General features: G+C 43.3%; 2 protein-coding genes across 2 annotated transcripts; both read left to right on the forward strand.

The window, feature by feature from the left end:
• The first annotated feature begins 123 nt into the window (after positions 1 to 123).
• On the forward strand, positions 124 to 10,789 carry rbl2 (retinoblastoma-like 2 (p130)). The gene is made up of 22 exons (XM_047034439.1): positions 124 to 455; positions 1,253 to 1,383; positions 1,535 to 1,735; positions 1,920 to 1,984; positions 2,680 to 2,808; positions 2,993 to 3,153; positions 3,258 to 3,322; positions 3,525 to 3,696; positions 4,033 to 4,196; positions 4,420 to 4,532; positions 4,689 to 4,792; positions 4,950 to 5,087; positions 5,274 to 5,438; positions 5,785 to 5,896; positions 6,003 to 6,266; positions 6,519 to 6,751; positions 7,132 to 7,308; positions 7,502 to 7,573; positions 7,729 to 7,828; positions 8,258 to 8,517; positions 8,724 to 8,915; positions 9,302 to 10,789. Exons 1-22 carry the CDS (start codon positions 318 to 320, stop codon positions 9,467 to 9,469), a joined length of 3,324 nt encoding a protein of 1,107 aa, XP_046890395.1. The 5' UTR covers positions 124 to 317; the 3' UTR covers positions 9,470 to 10,789.
• Positions 10,790 to 13,683: 2,894 nt separating this feature from the next.
• Positions 13,684 to 19,567, forward strand: LOC124476775 (sal-like protein 1). The gene is made up of 3 exons (XM_047034120.1): positions 13,684 to 13,843; positions 14,556 to 17,875; positions 18,056 to 19,567. The coding sequence occupies exons 1-3, from the start codon at positions 13,771 to 13,773 to the stop codon at positions 18,491 to 18,493; spliced, it is 3,831 nt and encodes a 1,276-aa protein (XP_046890076.1). The 5' UTR covers positions 13,684 to 13,770; the 3' UTR covers positions 18,494 to 19,567.
• Positions 19,568 to 20,273: the final 706 nt, after the last annotated feature.

A 20,273-nucleotide genomic window follows, 5' to 3' on the forward strand; every position in this document is an offset into this window, starting at 1 on the left:
GCATAAAGTGGGCGTGAACTCCTTTACGCTAATTCTGTATTCGCTATTACATTTGGTCCAAAACAAGCGTTATGTCCAGACCGTGGCCTTTGTGAACACGCACATAGTGTAAATATACTGCGCATAGTAGCAGCTGTCACTCAAAGGACATTTAAATGGCTGCACTGTACAGAATTGTATATCTCACTGCACACACGAAGATAACAACATTTTAATGTTCTTTACAAATATCCTATGTAAAGTCGACTTTGCTCTGACACTTAAGCTGCTCATTCGCACAGAATTTGATTGTCAGGACACCCATTGGAATACTCAAAATGAGCGAAGAGGACGACTATTTGCAGCAAGCTAGAATGGGATTTGATGATCTGTGTCGATCTTTGAATATGGACGAGGAGGCGAGCACCGAGGCATGGAAAAGCTATGAGGATATAAGCAAAAATTACACATTGGAGGTAAGCATTATTATTCCTGATATGGAATAATATTATGCCTTATGGGCAGTGTGAGCCTGCTTACTGGCGTTCATATTTTGAAGAGGCAGTCCTTCCCTCTCCAATCCTAGCTTTAGGTGAAGGGAAATACTAGCGTTTCTTTCTTTTTTGCACACATATAGCTAGTTTTGTTTACGCCTTGGGCTACACATATTATGGATTTTAAAGGGGTGGGGTTAATTGCGTTAAGAGGCGGGCCTAAAGCAAATAGGCTATCGATTAGGGCTAGGACAATACAACAATACGACAATACAACGTCCTATTGTGTGTGATTGACTTTCAGGTTCTTTGCATTATTACTTTTCTACTATTTAAGTTTGTAAACCAAATGTTGTTTGCCATTTAAGACAATGCAAATTAAATTATGTGTTTCTAATAAAGCCTACGCGCTGGTCCGTCAAAGCCGCCTGTTTTAACATTAACATTCGAAAACAACCTACCGAGTTCTCTGCCCAGATAAAATGTAAGGTGTACATTGCTGGGATTGTCATAGGTTCAAGCAAATAACAAATATGGATGAGAGAAAGGGAGGATTTCCAAAATGTCAAACTTCATGTCTGACCTCAGTTGACCTGTGGGATGTACAGTATATCTATGGTATTTTATGCGAGCACCTGTCCGAATGGTTTTTATTGTCATCACGTCCCCCCTTAAATACTTATACATCTAATCTTATAAAAAAATCAGTAGTTTATGTATATGTAAAGTACAAATTCATGTATATTCTTAATTTGTGTCCATCACACACACACACACAGGGAAGTGAGCTCCACTGGCTGGCATGTGCTCTTTATGTGGCCTGTAGGACAGCAGTACCTACGGTTGACAAAGGCATCACAGAGGGGAACTACGTGTCCTTGACCAGGATCCTTCGTTGTTCTGAGCAAAGGTACACTTTGTTAAAAAAAAATGATTATTACGAAATGGATTGTTACTGAATATTACTGAATGCTAACCTTATGTAATGACATATAACTGTAACTCTGTATGCTTGTTTTTTTATTTATTTGGTGTCTCTGTTCCTTTTCTGTTTCCTGAAGCCTTATTGAGTTTTTCAACAAGATGAAGAAGTGGCAGGACATGGCCAACCTGCCAGAGGAGTTCCGTCAGAGCACGGAAAAGCTGGAGAGAAACTTCACCGTTTCCGCTGTCATCTTCAAAAAATACGTGCCCATCTTCAAAGCTATCTTCAAGGCCCCCTCAGACGACCCCCCGCGGATCCACAGAAACAGAAAGCAGAGGTTGCTTTCCCTCCTCAAGCTCTGACCCCATTTTGTATTTGTTTATGTATTTATTTGTTGACAGTTGAAATGATCGGCCGTGCAGTCCTGTTCAATGATGTTTTCGACCAAATGTTCGGCACTGCTGTGACGAGATTCAAGTTGGTATGAAATGAAACATTCCCTCCTCTTCGTTTCACTGCAGGCGCCACCCATGTACCGTCTCGGAAGTCTTCAACTTCTGCTGGATCCTGTTTGTGCATGCTAAAGGTTAGAACCCCCGTGCGCCTTCCTCCGAAAGAGAGACCTATCGTTTTTCTCCTGTTAAGAGTTACCCTGACAACAAACAAGGTGCTCTTAAAAGAACCACTGTATGACTAAAGGCAACCCTGGGATTTCCGAAAAATTATAGTGATGCCTGGAACAACCTAATTTACACCCCGAGGACAGAGATAAAAAGTAACAGTGAAGTGACTCTTGCTTGACAAATCTTCTGGCTGTGGTCCAATTTTTTTTCTTCCTACAGAGCGCAGAATGAGGCCAACAAGGATTAGAGTTCCCACAGCAGTATGGATGGTTGAGCAAGGATTGTGTTTGTGTGTGTCCAGGCTTGTTAGCATTGACTGGAAAGTCAAAGAATCTAGGCTAGCCTCCTAAGCACGTCCTTTAGTCCTCATTAAAAGTAGAACTCCTGCTCTCTGCCAATGACTTTAGTGTGTATCCGTTAGCTTGGAAACCCATTGCAATTGGAACAGAACTTGCCTGTGTCTGAGGACTGGACATGTCAACAATGTTTCTGTGTTTGATATATACAATTAGTGTCAACCAGGAGTTTTCATATCCTTTATCTGGCCTCTCTCACTCACACACACACACACACACACACACACACACACACACACACACACCCTCACTCGCTGTTCCTCCCCTCTTGTTTTTTTCTCCATCCCCCCTTCCCCGACCAGGGAACTTCCCTATGATCAGCGATGACCTGGTGAACTCGTACCACTTGCTGCTGTGTGCTCTGGACCTGGTGTTGACCAACGCTTTGCTGTGCAACGGCAGAAGGGACCTTCTCAACCCAAGCTTCAGAGGTAGCTTCAGCTATATCCTAATGCTACTTCCACCATGCTAGCTCCCAATGCTCCTCTGTAGGTCCACTCTAGCCCCTCCCTTCCTAGCACTGCCTCCATAGAAACAAGTATACTGTATGCACTCCACGATAGACACACCATGGGCTCCTTTTGCAAACAACACTTTAAATCCCCCCCCCTGTAGGCTTACCCGAGGACTTTGGCAACAAGGACTACAAGCCTGGCCCTGGCTCCTACTGCTTCATTGAGCATCTGTGTGAACTGCATGATGGGCTGGTGCTGGAAGCCAAGGGGGTGAAGGAGCACTTCTGGAAACCCTTCATCAAGAGGCTTTTCCACAAGAAGGTCAGGACCAACAATGCCCCATCTCCCGTATCTACTCAGGTCCTGTAGATGGAACAAGTGGGTCATTTTATAATCATTTTTGTTGTTGTGTTTGTTTTCTACAGATTCTCAAAGGGAAGGAGGATAGCCTAACTGGGTTCCTGGATCCTATGAATTTTGGGGACAGTTTGTAAGTGTCGACCTGTCATTCTAGTGGCTAGTGGAATAGTACTATATCATGCTTCTGATCCCTGTGTGTGTGTGAGCCTGTGTGTGCGCGTGTGTGCGCGCGTGTGTGTGTGTGAGCCTGTGCGCTTGTGCGTGCGCACGGACACGTGAATGCATGTGACTTGGGTGTATGACCGTGTTGTGTTTTTGTTCTGGGTCTCCAGTGCGTCTCTGGGCCGGGTGTATGAGGAGCACGTGTTGGCCATAGGCAGTCTGGACGAGAGGATCTTCCTGGGAGAGGGGGCCAACGAGGACATCGGCACCCCGGGGCCCTGCCTGTGTGAGAGGCTGGAGAACAAGGACGCGTCGGCCTACCGACTATACAGCAGTCTGACTGTAAGAGACAGCACACACACACGCTAACAGTACACATGGCAACATCAATGAACAGATTGAGACCAAAGATCACACAGCTGATGGAAGTAGAGTATGCAAATAAACATGCATGTGTGGACTTATGTTAAGTTTTATTCTTATACCGTTCGCAGTTACTAAACTAAGTGTTTTAGTGGTGATTTAGTGAAGGTCGAGAAAATAACACCAGTACTACTCTGTCCTCATAAAGTATACCTTTTTGCTTAAAACAAATTGACCATTAATACTTTCTGAAGCTTGTTGATCCTTGTTTCTGCCAGGGTGTCAAGTAAACAGTCCTCATTCTGCTGTTCCCAGGTCTCGACCCTGAAAGTGTCCACTCCGCTGACCGGCAGGAAGTACGTCCAGGACAACAGCATGGGCACGCCTGTGTCCACCGCCACGCAGAGCGTGGGACGCCTCCACAGTCTACTCACAGGGCTGAAGCACGGCCCCAGTACCAGACTGGTGGACATACTGAGGTACTACGCTCTCTTTATTGTTTTTAAATATGTTTACGATTTTACAGCAAAAGCCAAGTGAGTTATGTTAAGCATCAATCCTTTACAAATGTGTGAACATGCACTTTTTTATCTTGCCTGCTCAGAATATTTTGACTCTTTCAGATTCAGTGGAAGAGTTTGTATGGGCTGTGTTTGTCTGGGGTGGGGAGACTAACAGTCTTGCTGGGATGTTTGGGTTCAGGGGGTGTACCAGGGACCCCAGTGAAGCCATCTCCTCCAGACTGAAGGACATGTTCCAGCTCTTTTGCCAACACTACGAGAGCAAGGGGGAAGAAAACGGAGGCCTGGGGAAAGGTACACGCACATACACACACTTGGACACACACCAATACCCACAAACTTGGACCAGACAGTACATACGCACGCATCTCTGGCTACATACATATAATTAAGTCTAGATGGATGCCTTTTCTACATAATGATGATCTATATATTTTGTTTTTCCCACAGACATTGCAGTCAAGTATTTCCGCCTGGCAGAAGCTCTTTACTACAAGATACTGGAGGCTGTCATTGATCAGGAGAAGAAGAGACTAGGAGACACAGACCTATCTGTGAGTCGATCGAGCCTGACTGTTATGCTCATCTAATCAGTTCGTAGAAAGAACACCAGGTTATGGGTCGAAGCCTTCTTTTCCATTTTCAGGGACCGCCAAATGCAAAAAGTGTGACGTAGTGTGAGAGTGGTCTGTGTGTTGTTGCACACTGCAGGGTATTCTGGAGCAGGACATGTTCCATCGCTCCCTCCTGGCCTGCTGCGTGGAGATCGTCATGTTCTCCTACCGCCCCCCTGGGGAGTTCCCCAAAGTCATCCAGATATTCCAGATTCCTGCCTACCACTTCTACAAGGTAGCACAACACACTGGCCCTGGCCTCATGACACACCATTATCTTGACTGCTGCAAGGGGACCAGACCTCAGTCTCTCCTAAACATGGAGAAACACACCCAAATCTACTCGAAACAGTCTAGTTAGTGACTTTCTCCACTCCTGTGTGTGTGTGTCCATGATGGCGTGCGTGTGCGTCATGCCCAGGTGATTGAGGTGCTGGTGCGGGCGGAGCAGGGTCTGTTCCGGGAGGTGGTGAAGCATCTGAACCAGGTGGAGGAGCAGGTCCTGGACAGCCTGGCGTGGAGAGGAGACTCCCCGCTGTGGGACAGCGTGAAGGGGGCCAAGAACCGAGTCCCTGCCTGCCAGGAGGTCTGAGCTGGCCCACAATACCCCATCCCTGTACCCACACACACACACACCGGCTCACACACACTCAACACTCAAGCACAGACATGCTCGCACACATGCACACACACGCACACAAATGAATATACACTTATATTCCAGGTGCAATAACAAATCGGCCCTCGACAGAGGCATCACGCTTCAATGAAACAGCGTACACAATTCAAAACTGTAATTAGATGACACCCCATAACTGAACTTAAAGAAGAGACATTAAGGGCTTTCATACTGACAGATAACTGTGTATGTATGTGGTGTTTAGATGTGAGTCCCAGAGGAGGTCATGTGTGTGTGTGTTTTGGTGCTCTAGGTGATGCTTCCTCAGTACCTGGAGGACAGCGAAGGAGGCAGCAGCAGTGGTAGCGCCCCTCGGACCCCCATCCACCATGGAGCTGACCTCACCTCCCACAGCACCGCCAGAGGTGAGTGTGTGTGTGCATGGAAGGTGTGACGTTTTATTTGTTTTTTGGTCAAGTCAAGTAGTTCATTATCTTTATCACCCCCCCCCCCCCCCCCCCCCCCCTCCAGGCGTGTCTCCCTCTCCCACCACGCTCCAGGACCGCTACAGCTCCCCCCCCACCGGCACATTCAGGCGCCGTCTGTTCGTCGACGGCGCCAACGCCGTCACCATCGAACCCTCCTCCACGACCACCATCACCACGGCCGCCACGCCTATCAGGGGCACCCAGAGCCCTCTGGTCAGCACCATCCCCGCGGGGCAGACCGTGGTCTCCATGGCGACGGCCACCGTCACCGCCAACAACGGCCAGACGGTCACCATACCGGTGCAAGGTGAGGGCGAGGGGATTGTGTGGTTAGTGTCCGATCCCGAGGTTTTGTGTGCAGCGCATTGTACGTATAGCTGTAGCTTTAGGTGTGAACTCTAGAGAGAGCCATATTACCATATCACATGTACGATAGATTGGTTTGTTATAACATTTGTTACGTGTGCGTTTCCATCTTCTGCATGTATGTGGGAAGTTACCTTTAGTATTCAGTGTAGCGCAACGTAGTGGCCATTCTAATGCCCTTTGACCTTTGCAGGAATAGCAAATGAGAACGGAGGTATCACCTTCATCCCTGTCCAAGTGAGTGTGACGGGACAAGGCGGAGCCACACTGCAGCCTCTGACCGCCCAATCCCTGACTGGCACTCTGAGCACCCAACCAGTAGTGACCACCACCCAGAGTAGTCCCGCCCCCCAGGGAAGCCCTGCAGCCAGCAAGCCAATCAGCAAGCCTCAGAGGAAGGGCTCCCTTTCACTGTTTTTCCGCAAGGTGAGCTTTGTCTTCCTGCCACAGTCTGGTGTGGTCCAGGAAGAAGCAGACATTTAAAATATGCTTCATCGTAAAAGATACCACATGATCTTCCAACAAAATGTTATTGTCCTCCAGAACAACAAACCTGCCTACTCAGGGTATCTAGATAGTTCCAATGTACCGTGACTCCAATTTTGTCCAAACAAATAGAATCCAGAATTTCAAAGTCAGATCTTGACATACTCGTGGCATTGTAATTGCTAAGTAGGCCTACCTTCCTCAAAATCATCGACTTCCGTTTGTGCCTACTCTACCAGGAAGGCCCAACTAGTTTCAAAATGTAGCTTATTCTGATCATAATACCACCATTGGGATTCTAATGAGTGTGCCAACGGCAGGTGTACCACCTGGCCAGTGTCCGCCTGAGAGACCTGTGTGTGAAGCTGGACATCTCCTCAGAGCTGCGGAGGAAGATCTGGACGTGTTTCGAGTACTCTCTGGTGCACTGCACCGAGCTCATGATGGACCGCCACCTCGACCAGCTCCTCATGTGTGCAGTGTACGTCATGACCAAGGTGTGTGTGTGTGTACTGTACGTATGCATGTATATGCTGTACATGTGTGTCTAAGTGCGTTTGAGTCCTAGAGTTAACCTGCCCTGTTAACAATGTGTGTATTTAAGTAGGCACTCTTATGTATTGGTGTGCATGTGAGTGTGTGGTAACTTGACCTGTTGTCAAGGCATGTGTGTTTGTCACTGTTCTGCAGGTGACCAAGGAGGACAAGTCTTTCCAGAACATCATGAGGTCCTATCGGACCCAGCCACAGGCCTGCAGCAGTGTGAGTCTGTCTGTCTGTCCGTCTGTCCCCGTCTGTCTGTCCGTCCGTCTGTCTGTATGTTTGTACTCACAGCAGATATATATATATATATAGCGAGTCATGTGTGTTCTGGTGCGTTGTTCACATGTTGTTTTCATATGCCTGTCCAACTGCAGGTCTACAGGAGTGTGTTGATCTCTGGGAGGATGAGGCGTCACTCGGGAAACAGCGAGGGCAACAGACAGAACTCTCCTGCAGACGCTAGGCAGGAGCTGGGTGAGAGTACACACACCCACATGCTGTACATAAACCACACATGCAAATACACACACACATCCACACATAGATTACATTTACATTTACATTTAGTCATTTAGCAGACGCTGTTATCCAGAGCGACTTACAGTAAGTACAGGGACATTCCCCCCGAGGCAAGTAGGGTGAAGTGCCTTGCCCAAGGACACAACGTCATTTGGCTTGGCGGGGAATCGATCCGGCAACCTTCTGATTATTAGTCCGACTCCCTCACCGCTCAGCCATCTGACTCCCCAATAGATAAACCAGACAGATATATACACACGTTCATATGTACACACACACACATACAAACACGTTTCTTAACCTATGCAAACATATCAAACCCCTCCCCCCCATGAGAACGATGACAACAGCTCATTGGTGATCCTCCCCCCCCCCCTCCCCCAGTGAGTGGAGACAGCAGCCCCATGACCATGCGTTCCAGCAGCACCCTGCCCGCCCCGCAGCCAGGCAGCGACCCCTCCACCCCCACCGCCGCCCCCTCCTCCTCCACGGTCTCCTCCCTCTCCCCTTCGTCGTCCCTGGGCCTGCCCGCCGCCCAGGAGGAGGAGGAGAGGGGCGACCTCATCCACTTCTACAACCTGGTCTACATCAAGCAGATGCGCCTCTACGCTCTGCGATACTGTCCTGGCTCGCCCTCCGCAGGGGTGAGTTTGGACAGAAGGGGGAAGAGGGGGGCGACTAGGACATCTAACCAATACAGTCGTGTCTGAGGACGTAAAGACGAATATATTGTTAGTACACTAGGATGTATAGTGTACTCTTATATGACTACACTACTATGTTCTAAAACAAATTCCGTGTGTCTGTGTGTGTATGTGTGCGTGCATCTGTATGTGTGTGTGTGTCCTAGACGGAGTCCCCCCCGCTGTGCCCATACCCCTGTATGAGGAGCAGCTCTCCACGCCGGGTCCTGCTCTCGCACAACCACTCCATCTACATCTCTCCCCACAAGAGCCCCGGCCCCGCCACCACCACCACCACCACCACCCCTCCCACCACCCGCGACAAGATCTTCTACTACATCTGCAGCAGCCCGGCCCACGTGAGTCAGCATACACACACACACACACACACATACCTATACACACACCCTAACAAATGTCAGGCACACTCTTGTGTATCGTGCATGTTGATACACGATGCAGAGGGCGTACTGATTTACTCTTGGGTTGGTCATATTGTTGCTGTTTAAGACATTGTTATGTGCGTTATGAACATATGGAACATTTCATTGATATACTGATATATATTTTCTATGTTGTATATATTATACTGTTATTATGAATAAAAGATTGATGTCATATTCAAATCTACTCGTGACTGAACCAGATCAGTCACTGAGGGGGAAAGGGGCATGTTCAGGGCCGTGTGAAGGTAGCTTTACCACAGCTGGTGTGGATCCTCAGTGTTCCTGTGGTGTTCTCCTAGCGTCTGCAGGAGATCAACAGTATGATCCGGACAGGCGAGACCCCCACCAAGAAGCGCAGCATGCAGCTGGAGGAGGAGCCATCTCCCAAGAGGGTGTGTCACGACCACCGGACCGCCCTCCTGCGCAGACTGCAGGACGTGGCCAACGACCGCAGCTCCTCCCACTGAGGGAGCTCTTGGCTGTCGCTAGATGGCGTCAACGTCGCCAGGAGGTCACAGCAGATGCGGTTTGATTATGATTAGCGGTTTTCTCAGCATGGACATGAGCTTCTTAATTTGAATAGTTCAAACTGCTACAAGCGGTCAACCTTCTTTCTGTGCTCTTCTTTGTACTGTAAACCGTAGGAATGAATGTCATCCCCAAAACTCTGCAAAGCTACACATTTTAAGTCAAGTATTTTGCTTTTCCAGGGCTATTTTTAGTCTGACAACAATAGGAGGGATTTGAAATCCCCAATTAAAGTTTATCAGATGTTTTTGAACCTTAGTTGTGATTTGATTACTACTACGCATTGTTAGACTGTAGTCGTCCAATCTTGTTTTAATATTCATTTGGATTAAGGCAGGTAAAAAAATAAAAATAAATAGTATCTTTATTTATATAGCATTTTTTAAACAACATAGCTCTCATCTCTATCTACAATCAGATATTTTGGGGGATAAAACCATCTGTCAAACTTCCAAGTTGGAGTAGAAAATCCTTAAAAGATTGTTCCATGACCCAAGAAATGCCTCTCAGTGTTAGACATTTTCTGTGGTGTGTACAATGCATCATTCCATCATGTATTGATTATTTTATTTATGGAAATGTATTTCAAAGGTTAATTTAATGGCTTTCGAAATGAATGAAATGAAGAACACAGCACAGACAAAAGCACTTGACAATGACTTCTTAAGACTTTGTACATCATTTTACCTTTAGTATGTTCTTATTGAGATGAATGTCAAAGCTTTTCTAATAACGCATGCAGGTTTTATATGATCTAGAGGCTTCCAAAGCAAAACTAAACATCACTGCGCTTTTGTCAGGTTTTTAATTTGTGTTTTACCTAATATTTAAGATAGTATAATTTAAGTTTAGGTTGTAACTTGTCTTTTAACTATGACAATACTAGTGATTTAAAAAAAAACAATCTCACTGACAAAAATATTTATTTTTTAGTCTCATATACCTCCTAAATTGTTAGATTTCAAATGTAGTATTATCACTTTTATAGATACATTTGAAAAAGTTACATTTGTATTGTTGTTGGCTGTCAACTTCCCATCACCAGTCATGGAAAATGTTTGTACATTTTGTAAAAAAGAATTCCTTTTATTTTATTTTTTGCAGTTTGAGAAGTGCCTTCTCCCATTAGCTAAATTAATGTGTTCATTAAAATCATGAAACTGTAGGCTCCATACTCCTCCTACAAATTGTGTTTGTGAAAAAAAACTGCAAATAAATGCATTGCCTTTGGAAATCCCTGTATGTTGTCATTGTCAGTTCAGTTTTTTCACCTCTAGATGGGGCTCAGACTCTAGTTTTGAGTATCTAGCAGCGATTTGAGTACTCGCTGTTTCCCATCCAAAAGTTTGGACATAAGCATAAAATTAAGAACAAAACAATCTCATAGACTTAAAATAAATAATTTTATGGCTACACTTCTTCGTCTTCAAAAACCGGGGTGTAGTATCTGTCATATGTTTCATAACAATTCCATTTTCTTTTCTTTTTTTTCAGTTTTTAATAAATATCTGTTAATCAGAAACTAGTGTTAGAAATCGTTTTTTCCTCATTTTCGATGTGATGCCTTACAACGGGACCTTGGCAAAGTCATAGGTCATTAAAAAAAAAACACTCACTCCATAACTTATGTCAATGTTACCATAACTGAGACAGAGAAATTATAACATCAACATTGTGTTGACAGAAAACATAAATACAATTGTCGTTGACTGTGCAATGGATCTGGAAGACAAAGACACATTTATTAATCAGGCAACGTCACACACACTCTCCACCGAAAAAAAAGTTTCTCCTTTTTCTCATCCTACTGTCCTTCCTCTAATTGTTGCCAGGACCTGTGGTCTACCATAACAATGGCGACCAGGAGCCACGCCCAAGTTCTCACCCATGAGCGATCGGTTCTGTATGTTTTTATATTGGGGGTTTTGTGCAAAGGAAACCCATGTGAGTGTTGGAGGGAACATGCAAACTCCTCACAGAAAGGCCCAGGAGAAAGCTCACCTGAGCGTTGTACAGCGCCCTAGGATGCCCAGCACGTAGATCATGCCCACATGCAGAGTCCTGGGTTTGATTCTAGCTCAGGCCATTTCTGCGTGTCTCCCCCTCTCTCTATCCCATATATTTCCTGTCTGTCCAAAAAGGTCATGTCAGGTGATTTTTTTCTCTTTTTTCTCAGCTCTCGTTCACAGATGAATCTGCCTGAAAACGACAGACAGTTGTAAACTATATTTATTTATAACACATTTATCATAACTAAATAAATATGTACGTTTTTGATATTTACATAAAGCTGAGTATAAAAATGCCTGTGAATTGAGTGACAGCTCAGTCATAAATCGCCATGCTATACTTTCCCTGTGTAGATTGGCAATTCCTTCCAGCCGTGGCCATCTTTTTGAGGATGTTGTAAACACCGGAGATTTTAAGAGTGACTGTTAAGAGATTGACAGGATAGTATTAAATCCAGAGGTTAGTGAGTGACAGCATTTGGTGTTGTTTGTCACTGCATCTGTACCTTTGTTTATTGTTTATGGCATGATTTACCACGCAACAAACTTCATGTCTACCTTTCAAAAATTACAAACAGTAAATTTGAGGAAGTCATATGCTTTCGGGGGCTACACAATACCCGGGGAGTTTATGCATAAGAGAGGGCTAGGATAGTTTCATAAACAGGAGACAAACTTGACCAAGGCGAACGTGTAATCACTCACCATCTGTCAAATGATGTCATTGGAACAGATAGCACCCTACAAACATTTTCCCAAGTTTTTTTGTTGAAAGAAATACCAACTTTTTCATTCAATCTCAGTCTGTCTTGCCTTTTGCCCAGTTTGTGTGCATTTAGCAAATTATTTCAAATTCAGGATCTATACTATTCCATAGAACTAGGAATTGAAATGCATAGCATTAATCATAGCATTCATAAGCTTCTTTTGTCAGTACTAGGGGGACATTGTAAGTCACATCCATCTGAAGGCCAGATGGGGGTTAAACAACATTGTTTTCCTCAGCATTCATTCTCCATCCAAACACAATTTTTTCCTCACAAACAGTTACATTGTTGTAAAAGCTGCATGAGATCTAGCTGCGATGACAGAGGATGAAATCATGAAATTGACTCAATACATTTTCTGTAAGGCATATAACTGTCTGTTATCACTCATCTGACATCACCAGTTGGAGGTCGAAAATCCTACTTACAAATGTATCTCAGACTGACATTTACCCACTATATTTTCTTGAAGTAAACTTACTGAGTTAGAGAAAGATGAAAGTGAGGTAATAAACTGATGTTTTGTAGTATAATGGTCATGGGATGCAGTTTCTCTTTCTGTATGAGCATTTAAAATACATTTTTTTATGGCAAAGGCTCTTTTTCTTTACAAATGTATTAATACATTATATTTGACCAACCAATTTTTTCATAGCTTATTTTGAAAGATTTTTTCATAGCTTATTTTGATACAGGCTTTCATAATATTCTCTCTCAGTCACAATGTCCGTCTCTGGAAGGTTTTTAAGAGGTTCTGTTATTGTTGACTCAACTCAGTGTCAAATTGGCCCCGCTGTCTGTTACCAAGGCCCCAAGGCATAAGATGTTTGTGTACGATCACACAACCCTTCATAATGTATCTAATGACGGCACTGTGCATGAGTCATAGGATGTAATGTAGCATTGAGCACCTGGCTTACTGCCTGCCGGTCCTTACCTGTGAAAGAGGAGGACGAGACAGATATGTATTTGTGTATTTGGCTCTGTGACATGAATCAGCCATGAATCAAAGGATCTGGTGGACAGTAATTGTCATGTACACAGAACTTCAAAGGGGGAGTGAATTCCTAACCTGTTAGGTAGCTTGTTCAGGTCACTTGAATTTTGTGGATAAAATAAATGGTCACATTAAATGTATTGTAATGTGTTGTGTTCTAACGAATATTGTGTACAGTCTACTTAATATAGAACACCAATTGACTCTGCTTACGTAAACATAAATGTAAAAAAAAAAGAAGTTTGGGACTATAGTCTACCTCACCTCTGTGAAGGACATTGATGGGCGTGTTGAGTGGTCAGTGCTGTGTGATCCACGAAAGCGAGTCCCGCCGTGCATGTTGAGTCAGCTGGCACAACTTGAAACCTAGTTCACAGGACGAGCTCTAGCTCGTTGATAGATTCGACTAGCGTAACTCCATTAAAGCATGTTTTAGTAACTTCGGCACTAATGCGGAGTGGGAAAGCATGTCGCGCAGAAAACAGGCAAAACCACAACATGTTGAGTTGGACCATAACATGTATTTATCCGAAAACGTGGGTATGTTTCCTTTGGTTATTTCTTTTCGAAAATGTACATCTTATGTAGGAAGTTGGTCATTCATTTTTTACCCTAAAGATTCAGAAAACAATGCATAAACCTGGTTTCGACAAAACTTACAGTATTTTACAAACAGGTTTCGAAACATGGTTTAGATATAACTTACAGTATTTTATAATGTAGACTTTATCACAGCTATAATTGATATCAGTTACTTCTCAATAGTTCGTATGTTAGTTTTGTTTCGACTTTTTTCTCACTTAACAATTAACTTTATGATGTTTTCTACATTTTAATGTTGGATGAATGTTTTGCATTGATGACAGAATATACAACCAGTTTTTTTTTATACAATGGATTCTAGTTTTGTGGTGTAATTTATCATATTCTTAATGTAGCCTGTCTTTCTTACTTACGTGTTTCATGTTTGTCTTTATTGTAAGTGTACATGACGAAGGAGCAGTGACAACATATGAGAGACTATCAACATCTCAATATTGTAAATTTGTTCCTGACACCTTTTCAGTTGTTTTCTTCTCCTTGGCTCATACAATTAGACCAAAAAAAAACTCTGAGAATGTGTAATGAGTTATTGTGTTGTACAGTGTCATTACTATGGATAGTTATCATTCATGTTTTCTTTTCCTTTTTTAATCTTCATATTCACATTTTGACAACGAAAATGCATTTTTCCCCTCCTTGTGTATTTCAGGGGATGTGCAACTTTCTTTGACAATACCTTCCTCAGTGGCCTTCAAGGGTTATGTCTGTAGCAGGTGCTGTGCTGAGTTTACAGAGCTGTCGGATCTGGGGGAACACAGGAAAGAATGCTCTCAAAATAATTTAGTCCTGATTGTGAATGAAAATGAAGACCCAGAGTTGCTTTCTGAAATGTTCTCTATTGGCTTCTCATCTCCTAATACACCGGGAGAACAGAGTGAAATGGTCAACAGTTTTGAAACTGAAGAAATCAATGATGTCCTTGAGGACCAAATGGAGGAAAGTGAAGAATCTATGGATTTTTCTGGATTTAAGAGCAGCAATGGTAGTCTTGATAGACCAAGCAGCACCAGTGGCAGCAGCTGCAATGGCAGTAGCACTGATAACATAACTGACAACATCTCATTTTCCTCCGTTCTCCCAACATCACTACCTCAACCTAGCAACCCATCGGAAAAGAGAATGTTCTCATGGCTCAACAGCAACGTCATTATTGAGAACCTTGAGAGCACCAAAGTTGCGGTGGCACAGTTTACACAGCTCAATTGTACTGACTTTAGCTGTAGTGGTAATGGTAAGATGTCTGTCTCATCTCTCATGGAGCAGCTTTTGGCTCTGCAGTTACAGCAGATCCACCAGCTACAGCTAATCGATCAAATTCGTCACCAGGTTTTGTTGTTTTCCTCCCAGAGGTTGAAGATGTCAGAAGCAACCACAAGCTGCAACCAGGACTTACCCTTGTCGAAGCAGGCCAATCAGCTCATGACCTTGAGCTCACATCTGTCCCAGCAGCTAGCTGCAGCGGCTGGTCTTACTCAGAACCTGGCCAGCCAGTCTGCTAGTATTGGTCACTTTAAACAACTATCAGCAATGGTACAGGTAGCCAAGAGTAGTCCTGGTGACGGTACCCAGTCTAGTTCAGAACCCTTACAAAGCATGGGTAAACTGGTGAACTCGGCCATGAACAAGAAGCTTTCCAAGAAGCAGTCCACATTTGAAAACAGTATATACCCTAAACTGAATTTATCAGCGCAAAAGAAGCAGTCCATAAGAGTATTTGGACCAGACAGCTTTGTAAAATCATTGAATGACTCCAGTCTACCTCATTCGCCACAAAACAATCAACCAGCTGCTAGTACAATACCAAGTAAAAATTTGGAGAACCCCAACACTTTGACATCATTGGCACAGCAAATTCAAGGAAAACCAACAAATACTACAGTTTTTGATCCCCAAATCCCTTCCAAAGAGGCTTTCTTCAAACATAAATGCAGATTTTGCGCCAAAGTATTTGGAAGTGACAGTGCCTTGCAAATCCATTTACGTTCACACACTGGAGAGAGGCCATACAAATGCAACATCTGTGGAAATCGTTTCTCCACGCGTGGAAACTTAAAGGTACACTTTCAGCGCCACAAGGAAAGATATCCACATATACAAATGAATCCGTACCCTGTTCCAGAACACCTAGACAATATCCCAACAAGCAATGGAATTCCTTACGGCATGTCTATGCCCCCAGAGAAAGCAGTCACATGCTGGCTTGATGGTAAACCACCTCTGATTGCTTTACCTACATCTACTGACTTGCTGCTTTCATCAAGATCCCCCAATCTTCTCTCTCTCATCAAGAAAGAGGAGCAGTCTGTCTCTATAAGCACACCTTTTAGACCAGAAATTGGTGACTTTGTTACATCAGAAAAGCATAACACGAACACTGACTTCACAGAGGCGGTAAAAAGCCCTAACCTTAGCATCAATCTCAAAAGTGAAGGTCTGAAACTCCCTTTAAACTTGGTCCCCAAAATGACCCCTAAAGCGGGAGGATCACCTGATCATCTAGCCACTGATATTCAGTCAATCCATGCAGATCCCAACAAGATGAAGCAGTTCAATACCAATTATTCCTTTGGGGGAGTTAATCTGTTCCAGAGTTCTGAAACCTCCAAACTGCAGGAACTGGTGGAGAGCATTGACAAGAAGGTGGGTGACCCAAATGAGTGCATCATCTGTCATCGAGTATTGAGCTGTCAGAGTGCCCTGAGAATGCACTACCGAACACATACAGGAGAGCGACCCTACAGGTGCAGAGTGTGTGGCCGAGCGTTCTCTACCAAAGGAAACCTTAAGACACACCTTGCTGTTCATCGTGCCACGCCACCGTTGAGAGTTCAACACTCTTGCCCCATCTGCCAAAGAAAGTTTACTAACGCCATGGTCCTTCAGCAACATATCCGCATGCACACTGGTGGCCAGATCCCCTGTGTATCCCTTCCAAACCAGAGCAATACAAAGTCAATGGTATCTGAAGAAGACTTGGACAAGTTTTCAGATAAAGAAATGGAGGACTTTCAAGACAGTGGAATCATGCCAAGGTTTGATTCATCATCTGGCAGCTCATCTCCATCTTCAGATAACATGGCAGCATATTCCTTTGATAGTAAAGAGATTGGCTACCTTGGCAAAGTAATGACGACACATGGCAACTGCCTGAAGGAAGTAACATTAACTGAAGAGGACTGCCAACTCTATGATTCATCATCTCTTTCCGGTGGCCTGAAAGGCTTTGCAGGCTCTGACACTACAAATTCAAAACAGCCTACATGCATGTTCCCAAACAAGAGTGTCTCTGTTGAGTGTAACCCTACATGGTTCCAGGATTCATACCATGCACAAATAAATTCAAGACCACTCCAGCTTAATTCCCCTGACATTGCATCCTTAGACCTAAAACCACTAAAAGATCTCAAGGGGCCCTCAGATATGATTACCTCCTTCCATGAACAAGGCTTCTTAAAGAACACTGCATGCGATATATGTGGTAAGACATTTACTTGCCAAAGTGCCTTGGACATCCATTATCGAAGTCATACCAAGGAAAGACCATTCATTTGCACAGCTTGTAACAGGGGATTTTCAACAAAGGGGAACCTTAAGCAGCACATGCTAACTCACCAGATGAGGGATCTGCCTTCTCAGCTGTTTGAGTCTTCCAATCCCAGTCTTGCTTCCAGTCTCATCCCATCTGGCCAATCCATGAACTATCCAATCATCATCAAGACAGAGGTAAACAACTTCCTGAATGTTTCAGGCAAAGAAAGGGACTGTTCTGGTTTGAGCACTTCCTCCGCCACATCAGTTGTTGATGCTCCAACACCTCGAAGGACACCTAAGCAGCACTACTGCTTGAACTGTGGAAAGACCTTCTCTTCCTCCAGTGCTCTTCAGATCCATGAGAGGACCCACACCGGGGAGAAACCTTTTGCATGCACCGTCTGTGGAAGGGCATTCACTACCAAAGGAAATCTGAAGGTAGGCTACACATGTCCACTTTCACTTCTGTTTTGGAAACATATATAAATTGTTGTTCAGTTTTAGCCTTCCCTATCATAAAGTGTTTGATTTTATACAGTACATTGAGTCCGCCATTGTGTATGTATTGTAACTGGGCCTGATTTTGTTTATGTAATTGTTTCTCGCCTCCCATTTCAGGTCCACATGGGAACTCACATGTGGAACAGCACCCCAACAAGAAGGGGTCGCAGACTGTCTGTAGAAGGACCGTTGACAATTATAGGGACCCATCCTGTGAGGCTCCCAGAACCTCCTCAAAAGGACATGATGGTCAGATCCAGAAATGGTAATTCCCTGTATCTTTGGAACCACTATACAGATTCTCTCTCAAAAACCTTGACAAAAAGGGCCAATGATATCTCAATAATCCAGGCTGGGGGTGTGTCCTATTGCTCTGGGCCAGTAGGAGCCAAGAGAACTTCACCTATTGGAGGCATAACTGTTGGTTTGGATAAGCTTCGCCACAATGACCACAACAACTCCTTAACAATGCATGGAAAGACTACAGCAGATAGTGATAGGAATTACTGTTTCACACGTTTAATAGAAGAGAGGAAGGAAATGATTGCCAATTAGGATTATACTGTAGTTTGATTTGAATTTGGGAGGGTAGTTTATGTTCTTTAAAAAGTTGTTAAATATTGGTTATGAAACTATTGGAATTTATGTGGAGTCTCATAGTGAAGTATTCTCTTTCTAATGTGTTGTTTGCATTTTGTGAATTTCTGTGTTGAAAAAACCCTTCTTAATATTTGACTTTTCTACAGTAATTTTGAGGCGCTTATGATGCTAAAAGCATAATTTTACATTTGAATTGCTTTTCTGTCAAAAAAACCTCTGCTATCCAATTAATCATTCATGCCATCCAACCCATCTTAATGATACACCTTTAGTACTTCAAAGCTAAGGTTGGGAGCATTTAGTTTCGAACCCCTAATGGTAATGGCTGGTTGAATACTGCTTTGTCTCTGAAAGGTTATCATTTTAAAAAGCATAATTAAATAGCTAAATAATCTTACAAATGTATTGTGAAACTGTTTAAATTAATATAAGTCATGTGTCTAGATATTCTGAGTGTTACATTTCCAATGTTTAACCATCACTTTAAATATTTGTTATTAACTTCAGTTGTATATTTGAGAAGGCAAAGATATATTTGTAGCAATGTTTCTGTTGTAGTTTAAACAGGTAGACTTGTTCGCATTGATATTTGTTTTTCCTTTATTTGTATTTTTTTTACATTGCAAATAAAGATGGAGCATTTACTTCATAAACATTTTACAATACTGCATTGGCAATTTTGGTAAAAGACAGACAACCTTGTTTAGTCCAATAGTTAATATTTTTTACTGTTCACTGATAAAAATAAAATATTCAGAAGGGCAATGCTTTGATCATTCACATTCTTGTTTCTCTCCAAAAAACTCATAGGAGCATGTTTGTCCTGAAACCAGTTTACTCTGTCTAAGGTGTGTCCATGTGTGTAATTGGATGACAAGATTTGTTGCGACATTCACTTTAAGGTAACAGCTGATGCAGGGAAGTTATGCAAACCGGAAGTATTTGTCTTAATAAAACTGATTGTGATTCATATCTTTATGATGAAAACATGAGTTAAATTCAGTTATTTAGAATGACATGTATGAGCAGTACAATAATGATGTGTTTTGTATTGATCAAGCCTTTGTTATAATAATATGAGTGTTTTCAGATATGATGTACATGTACATCTGTGCAAAGTTCCTACTTGTGTCTGAATGAAAGTCAGTAATTATCTTAACTTTTCTCAGTTTCTGAAATAAGTTTCATATTTTTATGTTAAAACAATTGTAAAACTTTGTCTGTTCAGCAGTGAGTCCCATCTTTATCTTTCAATTAAAACAAATTTGAAATGCACCACAAATCTCCCTCACTGTCAGTGAAACATTACCCCAAAGAGTCAGGTGCCCCCTTCTCTATGGTAGTGTCCTGATGAAAAGCTCAAACAGACTCCCAACATCTGACCAATAATAGACAACTAATATGTCTATTGACGGGCAAAACCACATTCATCGCACATATCAAATCCTCTGTGAAAGAGACAGGGTCCCTGTGCTGTCACAACCTATTATACATATCTCACAGTCCCACTGACCAGCTGACAGTGCCGAAACCTTAAACCAGCCGTCCGCCATTAGCATTAGAACATGAGTAATCAACTGGAATGAACCACTGGGGAAACGGGAACAAAACCCACCCAAAGCCATTCAAAGACACGTCTGCTAAAGACTGGTCTGAATCCCATGCAGAGGCAGACACCGACAAGTACACAATCATACAGTATTAATACACACACAGACACGTGAACACACAATCA

Source organism: Hypomesus transpacificus, chromosome 14, assembly GCF_021917145.1.
Source record: "Hypomesus transpacificus isolate Combined female chromosome 14, fHypTra1, whole genome shotgun sequence".
Taxonomy (NCBI): Eukaryota; Metazoa; Chordata; class Actinopteri; order Osmeriformes; family Osmeridae; genus Hypomesus; species Hypomesus transpacificus.

Bases quoted from the DNA above. Each gene is read 5' to 3' on its own strand.
- rbl2 (XM_047034439.1), top strand. From the start codon at position 318: ATGAGCGAAGAGGACGACTATTTGCAGCAAGCTAGAATGGGATTTGAT. The intron at 1,384-1,534 runs GTACACTTTGTT...TGTTTCCTGAAG, and splicing joins CTTCGTTGTTCTGAGCAAAG to CCTTATTGAGTTTTTCAACA. The intron at 6,752-7,131 runs GTGAGCTTTGTC...TGCCAACGGCAG, and splicing joins TTTCACTGTTTTTCCGCAAG to GTGTACCACCTGGCCAGTGT.
- LOC124476775 (XM_047034120.1), top strand. From the start codon at position 13,771: ATGTCGCGCAGAAAACAGGCAAAACCACAACATGTTGAGTTGGACCAT. The intron at 13,844-14,555 runs GTATGTTTCCTT...TGTGTATTTCAG, and splicing joins GTATTTATCCGAAAACGTGG to GGGATGTGCAACTTTCTTTG. The intron at 17,876-18,055 runs GTAGGCTACACA...CTCCCATTTCAG, and splicing joins CTACCAAAGGAAATCTGAAG to GTCCACATGGGAACTCACAT.